General features: G+C 36.5%; 1 protein-coding gene across 1 annotated transcript; it reads right to left on the reverse strand.

Moving 5' to 3' along the window:
• Positions 1-14440: 14440 nt before the first annotated feature.
• LOC102390703 (olfactory receptor 2T12-like) lies at positions 14441-15394 on the reverse strand. The gene has a single exon (XM_006070008.3). The coding sequence runs from the start codon at positions 15377-15379 to the stop codon at positions 14441-14443; it is 939 nt and encodes a 312-aa protein (XP_006070070.2). The 5' UTR covers positions 15380-15394.
• Positions 15395-15614: the final 220 nt, after the last annotated feature.

The raw sequence follows: 15614 nt of genomic DNA on the forward strand, positions 1-15614 counted from the left end.
TTTGAAGCCCAAGAAAATAATGTTTGCCACTGTTTCCATTTTTTTCCCCTATCTATTTGGCATGAACAAGAGAGTTCCAGAAAAACATCTATTTCTGCTTTATTGACTATGCCAAAGCCTTTGACTGTGTGGATCACAATCAACTGTGGAAAACTCTTCAAGAGATGGGAATACCAGACCACCTGATCTGCCTCTTGAGAAATTTGTATGCAGGTCAGGAAGCAACAGTTAGAACTGGACATGGAACAACAGACTGGTTCCAAATAGGAAAAGGAGTCCATCAAGGCTGTATATTGTCACCCTGTTTATTTAACTTATATGCAGACTACATCATGAGAAACGCTGGACTGGAAGAAACACAAGCTGGAATCAAGATTGCCGGGAGAAATATCAATCACCTCAGATATGCAGATGACACCACCCTTATGGCAGAAAGTGAAGAGGAACTCAAAAACCTCTTGATGAAAGTGAAAGTGAAGAGTGAAAAAGTTGGCTTAAAGCTTAACATTCAGAAAACGAAGATCATGGCATCCGGTCCCATCACTTCATGGCAAATAGATGGGGAAAGAAAAATAAAGTATAGACTTTATTTTTCTGGGCTCCAAAGTCACTGCAGATGGTGACTGCAGCCATGAAATTAAAAGACGCTTACTCCTTGGAAGGAAAGTTATGATTCACCTAGATAGCATATTCAAAAGCAGAGCCATTACTTTGCCAACAAAGTTTTGTCTAGTCAAGGCTATGGTTTTTCCTGTGGTCATGTATGGATGTGAGAGTTGGACTGTGAAGAAGGCTGAGCGCTGAAGAATTAATGCTTTTGAACTGTGATGTTGGAGAAGACGCTTGAGAGTCCCTTGGACTGCAAGGACATCCAACCAGTCCATTCTGAAGGAGATCAGCCCTGGGTTTTCTTTGGAAGGACTGATGCTGAAGCTGAAATTCCACTACTTTGGCCACCTCATGTGAAGAGTTGACTCATTGGAAAAAACTCTGATTCTGGGAGGGATTGGGAGCAGGAGGAGAAGGGGATGACAGAGGATGAGATGGCTGGATGGCATCACTGACTCGATGGATGTGAGTCTGAGTGAACTCTGGGAGCTGGTGATGGACAGGGAGGCCTGGCGTGCTGTGATTCATGGGGTCGCAAAGAGTCAGACACGACTGAGCGACTGATCTGATCTGATCTGATCTGATGGACCAGATATCATAATCTTAGTTTTCACAATGTTGAGTTTAAGCCAGCTTTTTCACTCTCCTCTTTCACCTTCAAGAGGTTCTTTAGATCTTTGCTTTCTGCCATAAAGTTGACATCATCTGCATATCTGAGGTTATTGATATTTCTCCTGGCAATCTTGATTCCATCTTGTGCTTCATCCAGCCAGGCATTTTTCATGGTGCACTCTGCATATAAATTAAATAAATAGAGTGACAACATACAGCCTAGACATACTCCTTTCCCAATTTAGAACCAGTCTGTTGTTCCATGTCTAATTCTATCTGTTGCTTCTTGACCTGCATACAGGTTTCTCAGGAGGCAGGTAAGATGGTCTGGTAGTCCCATCGCTTTAAGAATTTTCCACAGTCTGTTGTGATCCACACAGTCAAAGGTGTATCGCACAGTCCATGAAGCAGAAGTAGATGTTTTTCTGGAATTTTCTTGCTTTTTTCTATGATCCAATGAATATTAGCAATTTGATCTCTGGTTCCTCTGCCTTTTCCAGCTTGAACATCTGAAATTTATTGGTTAGCATGCTATTGAAGCCTGGCTTGGAGAATTTTGAGCATTACTTTACTAGCGTGTGAAATGAATGCAATTGTGTGGTAGTTTGAACATTCTTTGATAATGGCCTTCTTTGGGATTAGAATTTAAACTGACCTTTTCCAGTCATGTGGCCACTGCAGTGTTTTCCAAATTTGCTGGAATATTTAGTGCAATATTGTAACAAATTCAATAAGACTTTTAAGAAAACATAGTCCACATAAAAATATTAAAAATAAAATAAAGTGTAGTGAAATTTAAACAGTTTATAGACATTTTATGAGTCTTTCAAAATAATTTCTTCATAGGATACATTTTTGTTTTCTCCTTGTTCTAGAGTCATGCCTTGTAGAGTAAATCATTATATTACCTAGATTGTTGCTGTTCAGTTGCTAAATCATGTCTGACTCTGCAATCTTGTGGATTGCAGCATGCCAGGCTCCTCTGTCTTCCTTTGTTTCCCAGAGTTTGCTCATGTTCATTACATCAGTGATGCTATATAAACATCTCATCTTCTGCCATCTAGTTCTCCTTTTCCCTCCAATCTTTGCCAGCATCAAGATCTTTTCCAATGAGTTAGCTCCTTGCATCAGATGGCCAAAATATTGGAGCTTCAGCTTCAGCATCAGTCCTTTCAAAGAATATTTAGGTTTGATTTCCTTTAGGATTGACTGGTTTGATATCCTTGCTGTCCAAGGGACTCTCAGGAGTCTTTTCCATCACCACTATTTAAAAGCATGAATTCTTCAGCACTCAGCCTTCTTTATGGTTCAGCTATCACATCTGTACATGACTACTGGAAAAACCATAGCTTTGACTGTATGGACCTTTGATGGCAAAATGATGTCTCTGCTTTTTAACATGCTATCTAGTTTTGTCATAGCTTTCCTTCCAAAAATCAAATGTCTTTTGAATTCATGGCTGCTATCATCATCTGCAGTGATTTTGGAGCCCCCCCAAAACAAAATCTGTCAGTGCTTCCACCTTTTCCCTTTCTATTTGCCATGAAGTGACGGGACAGATGACATGATCTTAGTTTTTTGAATGTTGAATATTAAGTCAGTTTGTTCACCCTCTTTCACCCTCATCAAGAGGTTCTCTACTTCCCCTTCACTTTTTGCCATTAGAGTGGTATCTGCATATCTGAAGTCATTGATATTTCTTCTAGAAATCTTAATTTCAGCTTAAGATTCACCCAGCCTGGCATTTTGCATGATGTACTCTGCCTATATATTAAATCAGCAGGATGACAATATACAGCTTTGTTGTACTGGTGTTCTTTAAGAATTTTCCAGTTTCCTGTTATCCACACAGTCAAAAGATTTAGCATAGTCAATGAATCAGAATTAGATGTTTTTCTGGAATTGTCTTGCTTTCTCTATGATCCAAGGAATGTTGGCAACTTTAGTTCTGGTTCCTCTACCTTTTTTAAACCTAGCTTGTAAATCTGCAAGTTCTCAGTTCATGTACTGCTAAAGCCTAGCTTGAAAGATTTTTAGCATAACCTTAGTAGCATGTAAAATGAGTCCAATTGTATAGTCGTTTGAACATTCTTTGGTATTACCCGTCTTTGAGATTGGAATGAAAGCCTATCTTTTTTAATTTGAGTACAAATGTTTTGAAATGAGTGTGTATCAAGATCAGCATCATTAATATCATATGATCTGATAATTACTCAGTTAAAATTTATTTTGAAAATAATTTAAAGCAATCCAAATTTGTATGATATTACAGACAGATGTTCAGCCTTCCAGATATAGCACATGGTTTTATTCAGTGAAATGACAATATAATTAATTAATTTTTCTTTTCTATTTTTATTAGTCTAAATTTCATTCTAAGCATGGGTAATATGGCTGGAAAAGTATAAAAGCAGCTCTTCAATTTATACTTCTTCTAATTTACAATGCCTTAATATGCTACTCTGGACTTCCCAGGTGGCTCAGCGGTAAAGAATCCTCTTGCCAATGTAGAAGACGCAAGTTAGGTCCCTGAGTCAGAAGAATCCTTGGAGAATGAAATGGCAACCCACTCCAGCACCTTGCCTGGGAAATTCCATAGACAGAGGAGTCTGGTGGCCACAGTCCATGAGGTCGCAAAAGAGTTGGACATAACTTCAGGACTAAACAGATACAATATGCTATTCAGGTATTTGTCATAAATTTAAGAAATATTTTTTTTTATCAGAATTCTCAAAATAACACCTGACCAAATTGCAATCTTGTTGAATACATGTTCATAAAGTAACCATGAAGAATGAAATTACTGTTTACATCAAACAATCAGTTTTTGCCCCTGGAACTGACCTTGAACTCTATTTTAGTTGGCTTACAGAGTCCAAATCTCAGTCAGGGAATGCTCACTTCATGGTAGAATTTCAAACTTACAGGATAAGCTTTGGCTATCATACCCCCAAATTCATCCATATTCTATTAGTCAAGTCACTTGGTCAAGGCCAGTGTCAAGGGATCAAGAAAACACACACCTTATATGCACACATCATAACTGTATGTGTCAGACAGGTGTGATATCTGCTGACTAGTAGGCTAATCTATATAAGTTCTATTCATTTATTCAACAAATATATAAACACTAAGTCTTTTTCATATATAAAAGTAGGCTTTCAAATTATGTTTATTCAAGAATAGAGAGACAGAAACACACACAAAGATGTGCACCACTTTATGTGAGGATAAACAAATGGTTCCACTATATGTGAAGAAAAGGTAAACGGAAATGTAGAGGGTCAGGATGAGACAGTGACTAGTTTATGTTGGAGGAATATGGATGAATTATTTATTAAAGAGACATTTGTCACTAGAGACTTTGAAAACACTAGGGGAAATAATTATTTAAATTCCTGGTAGTAGAGTGTCCACAAGGAATGAACTTTGTGAATGTCATAAAGTAGGACCATAGTTAGAATGGCCAAGGAACAAAAATTATAAAAGTATTGCAGAATGTAAAGAATAGCAAACTTTATATGTGTGTATAACTTCCCTGTGAATCCATTCAGTCCTAGACTTTTGTTTTTAAGAATTCTTTTATTAAGGACAAATTCTATTTCACCTCTAGTGATCAGTCTGTTCAAGTTATCTATTGTATCTTGATTCAGTTTTGGTGGGCTGTATATTTCTAGAAACTTGCTCATTTCTTCTAGGTTGTCAAATTTGTTGGCCTATGCTGCTGCTGCTAAGTCGCTTCAGTCACCTCCGACTCTGTGCGGGATTCTCCAGGCAAGAACGCTGAAGTGGATTGCCATTTCCTTTTCCAATGCATGGAAGTGAAAAGTGAAAGTGGAGTCACTCAGTCATGTCCGACTCTTCGTGACACCATGGACTGCACCCTGCCAGACCCCTCCGTCCATGGGAGTTTCCAGGCAAGAGTAATGGAGTGGGGTGCCATTGCCTTCTCCGTGTTGGCCTATAGTTTTCTATAATATTCTCTTATGTTTTTTTTTTATTTCTCTGATATTAGTTTCTATTTTTCCTCTTTCAGTTCTTATTTTGTTTATTTGCATTCTTTCTTTCTCTCTCTCTCTCTTTTTTTTTCTTGGTGAGCCTGGCCAGAGTTTTTTTTTTTTATTTTCTTCATCCTTTCAAAAAAAAAAAAAAAGAAGTTCTTGGTTTTATTTTTCTATTGCTTTTTAATCTCTATTTTATTTATTATCTCTTTGATTATTGCCCTCTTTCTTCTGCTGACTTTAGGTTTTGTTTGCTCTTTTGTTAAAGATTTTATTTATTTATAACTGCACCATGTGGCTTGCAAGAAGTTAGTTCCCCTACTAGGTATGGAACTCATGCCCTTGCAGGGGAAGCCATAGACAGAACACTCTTTGACATAAATCAAAGTAATGTTTTTGTGTTTTGTTTTTTTTTTATTTTGTGTCCTACAGTAATGGAAACAAAAGCAGAAAGAAACAAGTGGGACCTAATTAAACTTAAAAGATTTTATGCCATAAATAAAAAACAAAGCAACAAAGCAACCTACTGAATGGGAGAAAATATTTACAAATGATGTGATCAGCAAGGATTTAGTTCCAAAATATACAAATAACTCATACAGCTCAGTATCCAAAACAAACAAACAAAAACAGTGAACAGAAGACTTAAATAGACATTTCTTCAAAGAAGACATGCATATGGCTGATGGGTACATGAAGAGATGCTTGTCATAGGTAATTATTAGAGAAATGCAAATCAAAACCACAATGAGAAATCACCTTGGACTAGTCAGAATGGCCATTATCAAAAAGTCTATAAATAATAAATGCTGGAGAAGTTAGGGAGAAAAGGGAGTCCTTCTACACTATTGGTGAGAAAGTAAATTGGAGCAACCACTATGAAGAATAGTATGGATGTGCCTTAAAAACTAAAAATATAACTCCCATATGATCCAGCAATCTCACTCCTGGCCATGTATTCTGAAAAGATGAATTTTTTTTTTTTAAGATACATGTGCACCAATGTTCATTGCAGCACTAATTATAATAACCAAGACACTGAAGCAACCTAAATGTTTACAAACAGATGAATGAATACAGAAGTTGTAGTATATATACAGATAGATAATAAATAGATATAGAGGTAGAGAAATAGATAATGGAATATTACTCAGCCTTTAAAAAAGAAAGAAATAATGACATTTGCAGCAACATAGGTGGACCTAGATTATTATAGTAAGTGAAGTAAGCCAGACAAAGAAAGACAAATATCATATGATATCACTTACACATGCATGCATGCTAAATTGCTTTAATTGTGCCTGACTCTTTGTGACTGTGTGGACCATAGCCCACCAGGCTCCTCTGTCCATGAGATTCTCCAGGCAAGAATACTGTAGTAGGTTGCCATGCCCTCCTACAGGGGATCTTCCTCAACTCTGGGATCGAACTCACATCTTTTATGTCTCCTGCATGAGCAGGTGGGTTCTTTACCATTAGCACCACCTGGGAAGCCCATTTATACACAGAATCTAAAAAAAAAAAAAAAAAAGTAATACAAGTGAACTTGTTTACAAAATAAAAACAGACTCACATTCATAGAAAACCTATGGTTGCCAAAAGGGTAAATCAGGGAAGGAGAAATCAAGAGTTTGGGATTAATATACACACACTACTTACTCTATATAAAGTAGATAACCACAGATAACCAACAAGTACCTCCTGTATAGCACAGAAAATGATATTCAATATCATGCAATAACCTATAATGTGATATAATCTGAAAAAGAATACTACACAAAAAAAGATCTTCAGGACCCAGATAACCATGATGGTGTGATCATTCACCTAGAGCCAGACATCCTGGAGTGTGAAGTCAAGTGGGCCTTAGGAAGCATCGCTACAAACAAAGCTAGCAGAGGTGATGGAATTCCCGTTGAGCTATTTCAAATCCTAAAAGATGATGTTAAAGTGCCGCACTCAATATTGCAGCAAATTTGGAAAACTCATCAGTGGCCACAGGACTGGAAAAGATCAGTTTTCATTCCAATCCCAAAGAAAGGCAATGTCAAAGAATGTTCAAACTATGTCACAATTGCACTCATCTGACATACTAGCAAAGTAATGCTCAAAATTCGCCAAGCCAGTCTTCAACAGTATCTGAAATGTGAACTGCGAGAAGTTCAAGTTGAGTTAAGAAAAGGCAGAGGAACCAGAGATCAAATTGCCAACATTCATTTGGAGCATTGAAGAAATAAGAGAGTTCCAGAAATACATCTACTTCTGCTGTATTGACTACACCAAAGCCTTTGACTATGTGGATCACAACAGACTTGCAAATTCTTCAAGAGATGGAAATACCAGATCATTTTACCTGCCTCCTGAGAAATCTGTATGCAGGCCAAGAAGCAACAGTTTGAACTGGACATGGAACAAGAGGTGGTTCCAAATTGGGAAAGGAGTACGTCAAGGCTGTATGTTGTCACCCTGTTTATTTAATGTACTTATGTACAGAGTAATTCATGCAAGATGCCAGGCTGGATAAAGCACAAGCTGGAATCAAGATTGCTGGAAGAAATATCAATAACCTTAGATATGATGATGACACCACCTTTATGGCAGAAAGTGAAGAAGAACTAAAGAGCCTCTTGATGAAAGTGAAAGAGGAGAGTGAAAATGTTGGCTCAACATTCAGAAAACTAAGATCAACATTCAGAAAACTAAGATCATTGCATCTGGTCCCATCAATTCATGGCAAATAGATGGGGAAACAATGGAAACAGTGACAAAGTTTATTTTCTTGGGCTCTAAATCACTGCAGATGGTGACTGCAGCCATGAAATTAAAAGATGCTTTCTCTGTGGAAGAAATGCTATGACCAACTTAGCATACTAAAAAGCAGAGACATTACTCTTCCAACAAAGTCTGTCTAGTTAAAGCTATGGTTTTTCCAGCAGTCATGTATGGATGTAAGAGTTGGACTATAAAGAAAGCTGAGTACCAAAGAATTGATGCTTTTGAACTGTGGCATTGGAGAAAATTCTTGAGAGTCCCTTGGACTGCAAGGAGATCCAACAAGTCTATCATAAACGAAATTAGTCCTGAATATTCATTGGAAGGATTGATGCTGAATCTGAAGTTCCAATACTTTTTCCACTTGATGCAAAGAACTGACTCACTGGAAAAGATCCTGATGTTGGGAAAGATTGAATGCAGGAGGAGAAGGGGACAACAGAGGATGAGATGGCTGAATGGCCTCACCAACTCGATGGATATGAGTTTGAGCAAGCTCTGGGAATTGGTAATGGATCAGGAAGCCTGGTGTGCTGAAGTTCATGGGCTCACAAACAGTTAGACATGACTGAGTGACTGAACTGAGCTGGTATGTATATAGAGAAGCCTGGCAGGTTACAGTCAATGAGGTTGCAAAAGAGTTGAAAATGACTTTGCAACTAAACAAGCAAATAAACTACAGACACATAAATACATGCACATAAATGCATTTTTGGCCTGGTTTAAGTTATTCTTCCTAAAACAGTTTCAAGAATTCAAATATTCCACTGTGTTGCATCTCATGAACATTCTAATAAACAAATAAATAAATAAAGATAAAATAAAATTGCATCTTTAGTTCCTATATCCAGTGAAGAAACATATATATATATATATCTTGGTTTCATGTGTCTTTGCCCACACCCATATACTTTCTTCCACATACACATTCTTCCTCACTATTTCTAAGGGCTTTGAGGTTTTTCACTCTAAGAGTTTATGTTAAATTCACCTTCCATGGAATCTACCTTGCTCTACTTATACCTCTCTTCCTTATTTTTCTTTCTTATTCAGAAGTAGACATGTCTGTCAATATAGCATGTTTGCTCTACATTTTCAATGTTTGTGCTTAATTGTACTCTCTGCATATTGAACATAATCTATGCATTCCTTCTTAACCTGGTCCCTGAAGTCTCCTCAAGATCCACATCCCATGTCATTCCTTACCAGGCTCCTACTACCTAGAATAGGACATTCTTGCTTAGTCTTTTTACATCTAACACATTAGCCTGACTGGTGCCTCATAGACTACAGGTGACACTCTCCTCAGTGATGCCTGGTCTTTTCTTACCTCATTCAAGTGTGTGCTTCAACATCACTTCTTCCAGAGTGAATAAGAGACAAGGGGTGATGCCTCATTCCAAGCATTTGCTTCAATGTAGCCAAGAGTTTGCAGAGACATGGGGTACAAATGGTTTGAGAGAAACAAGGAGAAGTTAACATGACATCTAACTCATAGTATTGCTTATTGTGGCTTCTGGAATAGAAAGCAATCACCTTTTTGCTAAGGCAACACAGAAAACTGTGTTCCCATGGGACAGCCAAAAAAGGAATTAAAGGTAGCATGATTAAATAATTTCTGAGGAAGAAAGTAAGGGCACTGAGACAGACCAGGTTTTCCTCCAGGTGCAGCAGAAGACCTCTTGTGTCATAGGGACGAGGGATTAGTCTATATCAGCATTGCTTGTATAAAGTCAGATTAAACATTTAACAAAGAGAGGAGGGAATGACTTCTCTGACATCTTTCCCATTATTCCTTTTTTTCTTAGCACATTTTACTTCTACTCTTAAAGGCTGAAGAATTCACTGTCTGTTAAGGTTTCTGTGTATAGTCTGTCGCTTACATAGGCAGAAGCTCCAGGACAGGCTACTTGCTAGGCCTCACTTGCTACTGCACTGAAAGTCCCCTGGGAGTTTGTGCATCAACAGATGAAACTGATTATTCCACAGGTGGTCTATTACAGAGAGACAGGTTAAAAAGATGGATTCACTTCACCTAAATGATTCTACCTATTTTAGTTTTTAATAGATTCATGATTAATTAAATGATCACCAAATAAACTGGAATATGTATGTAAATGTATCAAAAAAACCTTTCAGCTAATATGCCTGTATGACACATTATTATTTTGACAACCAAAAATTATTGAGCAACTTCAGATGTCAGAGAAAATTTAAGCATCTTTTATTTATTAACGTGTCACAATTATTATTTAATCAACAAAGTACTTCATGGGGTGCACATAAATTAAGCAGCAGTTCAACACTTTTACAGATCATCCAGACTTTCAAGTCCTGAAGTTCTTGTCCCAGAACTCATCATCTAAAGTAGTGTTTCTTCACAAACTTCAACTGTTTTACCAAATAAGGACTTCATTCATCAATATCTTGCTTTTTTATGAAAGACAAAGGATGGCTATTTCACATACATGTCTGTATTGTGGACCGGTAGGTGTGTCTACGGTCCTACTTCTAAAACTGATCCTTCCTTGAGTATAAACTTTCTAAAATCAGACAACTGAGTTCAGATCTGTGAAAAGCAGACCATGAATTTTCCCCCCAATAAACCTCTCTATTTTTCAAACATGGAAGCTAACACTGAAACTTCTTCGTAAGGTTATGACAATAATTAAAATAATAAAATGAAGGCAGAATGTTAAGCAAAATGCAGTCACAAAGTAATCCATGAATAAAAAGCTAGTTTATGTTTAATTTTATCATTGTGGTTATAGTTATTTTATGATGTTGTACCTTAAAGGGATCCTGGAAATAAATTATTTTATGAAATTATCTTTTGATCAAAATTTGGCTGTGTTTAGCAAAACAAGCAAGGTTTAAATACAATAAAAGGGCTAAATTTCATTTCTTAAACATGGTATTCAGGTTTAAGTTAAATTCAGCAACTAGCGTTTCTTCTAAATCTCTGGGTGCCACTTCCGGAAGACCCCAGGGACCTGCAGAATTGACTTTGTGCCATTCTCCTTGATATTGTCATCTTTAGACCATACTTCCTTTTAATTCATGTGAGACTGAGTAAGCAATTTGTACAAAAGTGTTATTCAAAAAAAGAAAAAGTTGTGAAAGTTGGAATTCAGGTTCAACAAAAATGGAACCTTTAAAAAATAAAAAAGAATTTCTAAAGAAGTTATTTTAAATTATTGTATTACAGTTATCTTTATATTTAATTGTTTTATTTTTGGAAGTGACTGCTTACATATTTGCAAATATGTAGATGTATTAACAAATGTATATTGATACCTGTAACTATTTTCTTTGTAAAACCAAAGGCCTCTTTACATTTGTCAAATTTCTTGGCTGAAAATTATTATAGGTGTGTATTCACTTAGCAGGAGACAAAAAAGGAATAAACTAACAAAATAAGATTCTTATTTTAAGGCAAGACAAGAAAAGTTTGGACATAAAGATTTTCTGTGCCCGTTTGGATCTCCTCCCAACCTCCCAGCATTATGTATTAATCAAACCTCCTCAAAGGCAGAAATACCTGCTCAAACATAAAGATCAGTTTTTCTTCTTCTGATGCCAGCAATGTAACTTTTTAGATGATAACATTTCTTTCCCAATCTGTAATGTGTCATGATGACCTACCATTCATCTTGTGCATGTAGATATAATATCTTTGATGAACTTTGTATAGAATGCCAAAATTTGTTTCCCTTAAAGATAGTTGCTGCTGCTGCTGCTGCTAAGTTGCTTCAGTCGTGTCCGACTCTGTGCAACCTTATAGACGGCAGCCCACCAGGCTCCCCCGTCCCTGGGATTATCCAGGCAAGAATACTGGAGTGGGTTGCCATTTCCTTCTCCAATGCATGAAAGTGAAAAGTGAAATTGAAGTTGCTCAGTCGTGTCCGACTCTTAGCGACCCCATGGACTGCGGCCCACCAGGCTCCTCCATCCATGGGATTTTCCAGGCAAGAGTACTGGAGTGGGGTGCCATTGCCTTTGGTGCAGAAAAGAGTAGAACATATGACTGGGGAAATATAAGACCACATCTAATGGAAGTTCTTAGCTTGAATACTTTCTCTTGACCTTATAAATGTTATTAGCTCTGTCACTTATATTCTGCCTATATTATAAAATAATTGTTTCTTGCATTTCCAAATGTGTGACTGTGCCTCTGATAAAATAATGATGACTAGGTAACTTGAAACAATTGGGCAAATATATAGTTGTATAAGATCAATGATTGTAGTATTATAACTCTAAATATAGGAATAAACAAAAGTGTGAACCATTTTCCGGACATAATAACACAAGAGGAAGATAAACAGTCCAGAAGACTTTGCCTACTGTTAAAAAGGTCTAATGCAATAATAGCACATTGAGTGGCCAAGCAACAAAATCTTGACTAACATAAGAATGAGCATTCCTAGCAATGTGAGACAAATTGGTTATAAAGTGCCTCCTCATATTTTGTCAAAAGTAATACTGAGAAGGAAGGGATTATAAAAAAGAGACTCTTTCTCACCATTAAGTTCTATGAGAATCAAGTCATTAACCACTGAGGTTGCTCACCTACAATACAACCTGGACTCTGTTCAGGGTGAAGATCAGGATGTGGGACTTTGTGCTCTGGGAAAACTGTTAGAGTTGGCCTTTATATAGTTGCAAATTTTTTCCAGGAAAAAATTTTGTGAACTCAATTTCTTGCATTTTTCAATAATTAGAAGAGCACTAAAACCCTTATTGAAAATGTCTGTCCCTTGCAAATAGCAGTAACTATCTACCAAGATGTGTGCTTGATTGCATATATCCCTTCATAAAGATCACATATATTTTGACCTTCTCTCTTACCTGATCGGAACAGTTCTCAGAGCTCTCTGAGAGTCTGTCCCATAGGTTATAATCCTTAGGTTGACTAAAATAAAAATTTTCCTTTCTTTCATAGATTAACTAATGATTATTATTTTTGTACATAATACCTTGAACAGCAAAACACAAATATCATAATCTATTTTTTTATATTCTTTCTTTGGGTAAAGAGTACTGTATACTAGCAAAAATTTGTATTTCCAATAATATGATTCCACCAACATAATTGAAATATTTTGTTACAGTACATAATTAAAATAAAGAAGCCTAGAGTCTCAGTCCAGTGGAGAAGCTGGAAGATATTCAGCATATACATATCCAGTCCAATGAAAATAGTTAATCTTAAAAAATTGAAAGGAAACACAGTATGAGAAAACTTTTAATAAGTAAACCAATATAATTTTATTTAAAAAATCAAATATTCCATTGAACAGCATGTGCTGTCTATCAGTAAACAACTAGATTGTTTTGCTTTAGAAGCAGCTATCTTTGTTTTTATTTTCAACATCTGAATGAATCATTCACAAAGAAAGAGATACAAATAGGCAATAAGCTAATATAAAAGTATGCAGCATTGCTTCACATAAGGGAAATGAAAATCAAATTCAAATGAATTATAACATTAATTACAATAAACACAAAAGGTTAGTAACACATGCAATTGCCCTAATTTGGAGAAACTGCTATTCATGTGCTTTGCTAGTGGGAGTTTAAAGTCAAACATCCACTTTGAAAGCAGATTACTAAAAGGTAATTCATACATCTACCAAAAAAGGAAAATATATCCATATATATATATATATATTATAACATACAAAAAAAAAAGATTAAAAGCAACTTGAGCAATAACATTCCAGAGTGAAAATAGCCCAGATGAATATCATTAGGGTAGTGAATAAATAAATGGTGATACAAGGAAAAACTACTTAGCAATTGAAAAAAAAAAACTATTGATAGATACAAAATTGCATAGAAATCTTTAAAAACATATTAAGTTGAGAGAAAGATATAAGATAAAAGAAAAATATCTACTGTGTTTTCACTTATATGGGATACTAGATTAGGTTAAACTTAACAGAGATACAAAGCAGACCAGTGTTTGTCTCTGGGTTGAGGAGTTTCATTGGAAAAGGGCATAAGGGGCATTTTTTGATCTTGTGAAAATTTTGTCTCTTGCTACTGGGTATAAGTTACCAGCACATGTGCTTCTGAAACTTATTGAAAGGCACCCTTTAGATATGAATATTCTATTGTTTATAAATTATACCTCAATTCAAAAACAACAACAAACTTCAATATTGTTTGACTACTTTGTTCATTGTTTGAAAAAAACATTTATCATGAAATGTGGTGTGGAAACATTTCATAAGAATTTTTTATTTGCAGATTTTTAACAATCCTCAGTCTGATTTGTTGATGACAACCTAATAAATGATACCAAAATATGGACATCTGTACACATTCCAAAGTAAAATAAAAATAACACACAGAGATATAATGGCTATATAATCTTTCTCAAAGAAATTTTACACAATCACTTTTTACAGCTGTGAACTCTGGGGATAATCAATGTAATCTTAATCATGACTTAAGACAGCACACTGATCCACACACTTTCTCAGAGCTCCCTTGACCTCACTGTTCCTCAGACTATAGATGAGGGGATTTAGAACAGGGGTGAAGATGGTATAAAATGCTGACACAATCTTATCATGGTTAGCTGATCTAAAGGATTTTGGTCTCATGTAGGTAAAAATGGCTGCTCCAAAAAACAGTCCCACCACGGAAATATGTGAGGAGCAAGTAGTAAAAGCCTTCTTGCGGGCTTCATTAGAACACATCTGGAGAACAGCGGCAAGGATGAGACTATAGGAAATCAAGATGAGGGAAATGGGGACTAGGAGCATTAACACGCAGCACACATACATAGCATACTCAAAGACAGAAGTGTCAGCACAAGCCAAACGCACCAGAGAGGGGGCCTCACAAAAGAAGTGATCAATCTCATGTGTCCTGCAAAATGAGAAGTTCAGGGTAGCAGCAGCCTGCATGAGCCCATCAGCTGCGCCAAGGAACCACGATCCCAAAGTCATTCTTAAGTATAATTGCCAGCGCATGAGGACTGGGTATCTCAGTGGATGGCAAATAGCGACATAGCGGTCATAGGACATGGCTGCTAAGAGGAAGCACTCGCCCCCTTCCAAAGTGAGGAAGAAGAAGATCTGAAACCCACAGCCAACTCGGGAGATGAACGTCCTGCCTGTCAAATAGTCAGCAGCCATTTTAGGCATAATGGTGATAACCAGTATCATGTCCATGAGGGAGAGTTGGCTCAGTAGAAAGTACATGGGCCTGTGGAGCCCAGAGTCCAGGAGAATCAGGAGAAACATGAGGGCATTGCCAACAAAAGAGGTGAAGGCAGTTATCAGGACCAACACAAAGAGAAATTGGTGGGCTCCTGTGTGATTAAAGAGTCCTAGGAGAATGAAATCTGAAGTGGTATTCCAGTTTTCCATGATTTCAAACAAGACAGACACAGTAAACAGAAAATAGATGAGGGTTATATATACATAACATGACAATATTTATTGAAGCACAAGAAAAAAATAATTTTTCTTGACCTTGATTAATCTGGGAAAGAGCTTTTGCTTTCCAAATAATAGGACTTCTATTTTTATGCACAGCAACTGGAAGAATTAAGTCTGTAGATGGAAACATAATTACTTTGATATTGTTAGGGAATTTAGTTTA

This window comes from Bubalus bubalis, chromosome 9 (assembly GCF_019923935.1).
Source record: "Bubalus bubalis isolate 160015118507 breed Murrah chromosome 9, NDDB_SH_1, whole genome shotgun sequence".
Classification (NCBI taxonomy): Eukaryota; Metazoa; Chordata; class Mammalia; order Artiodactyla; family Bovidae; genus Bubalus; species Bubalus bubalis.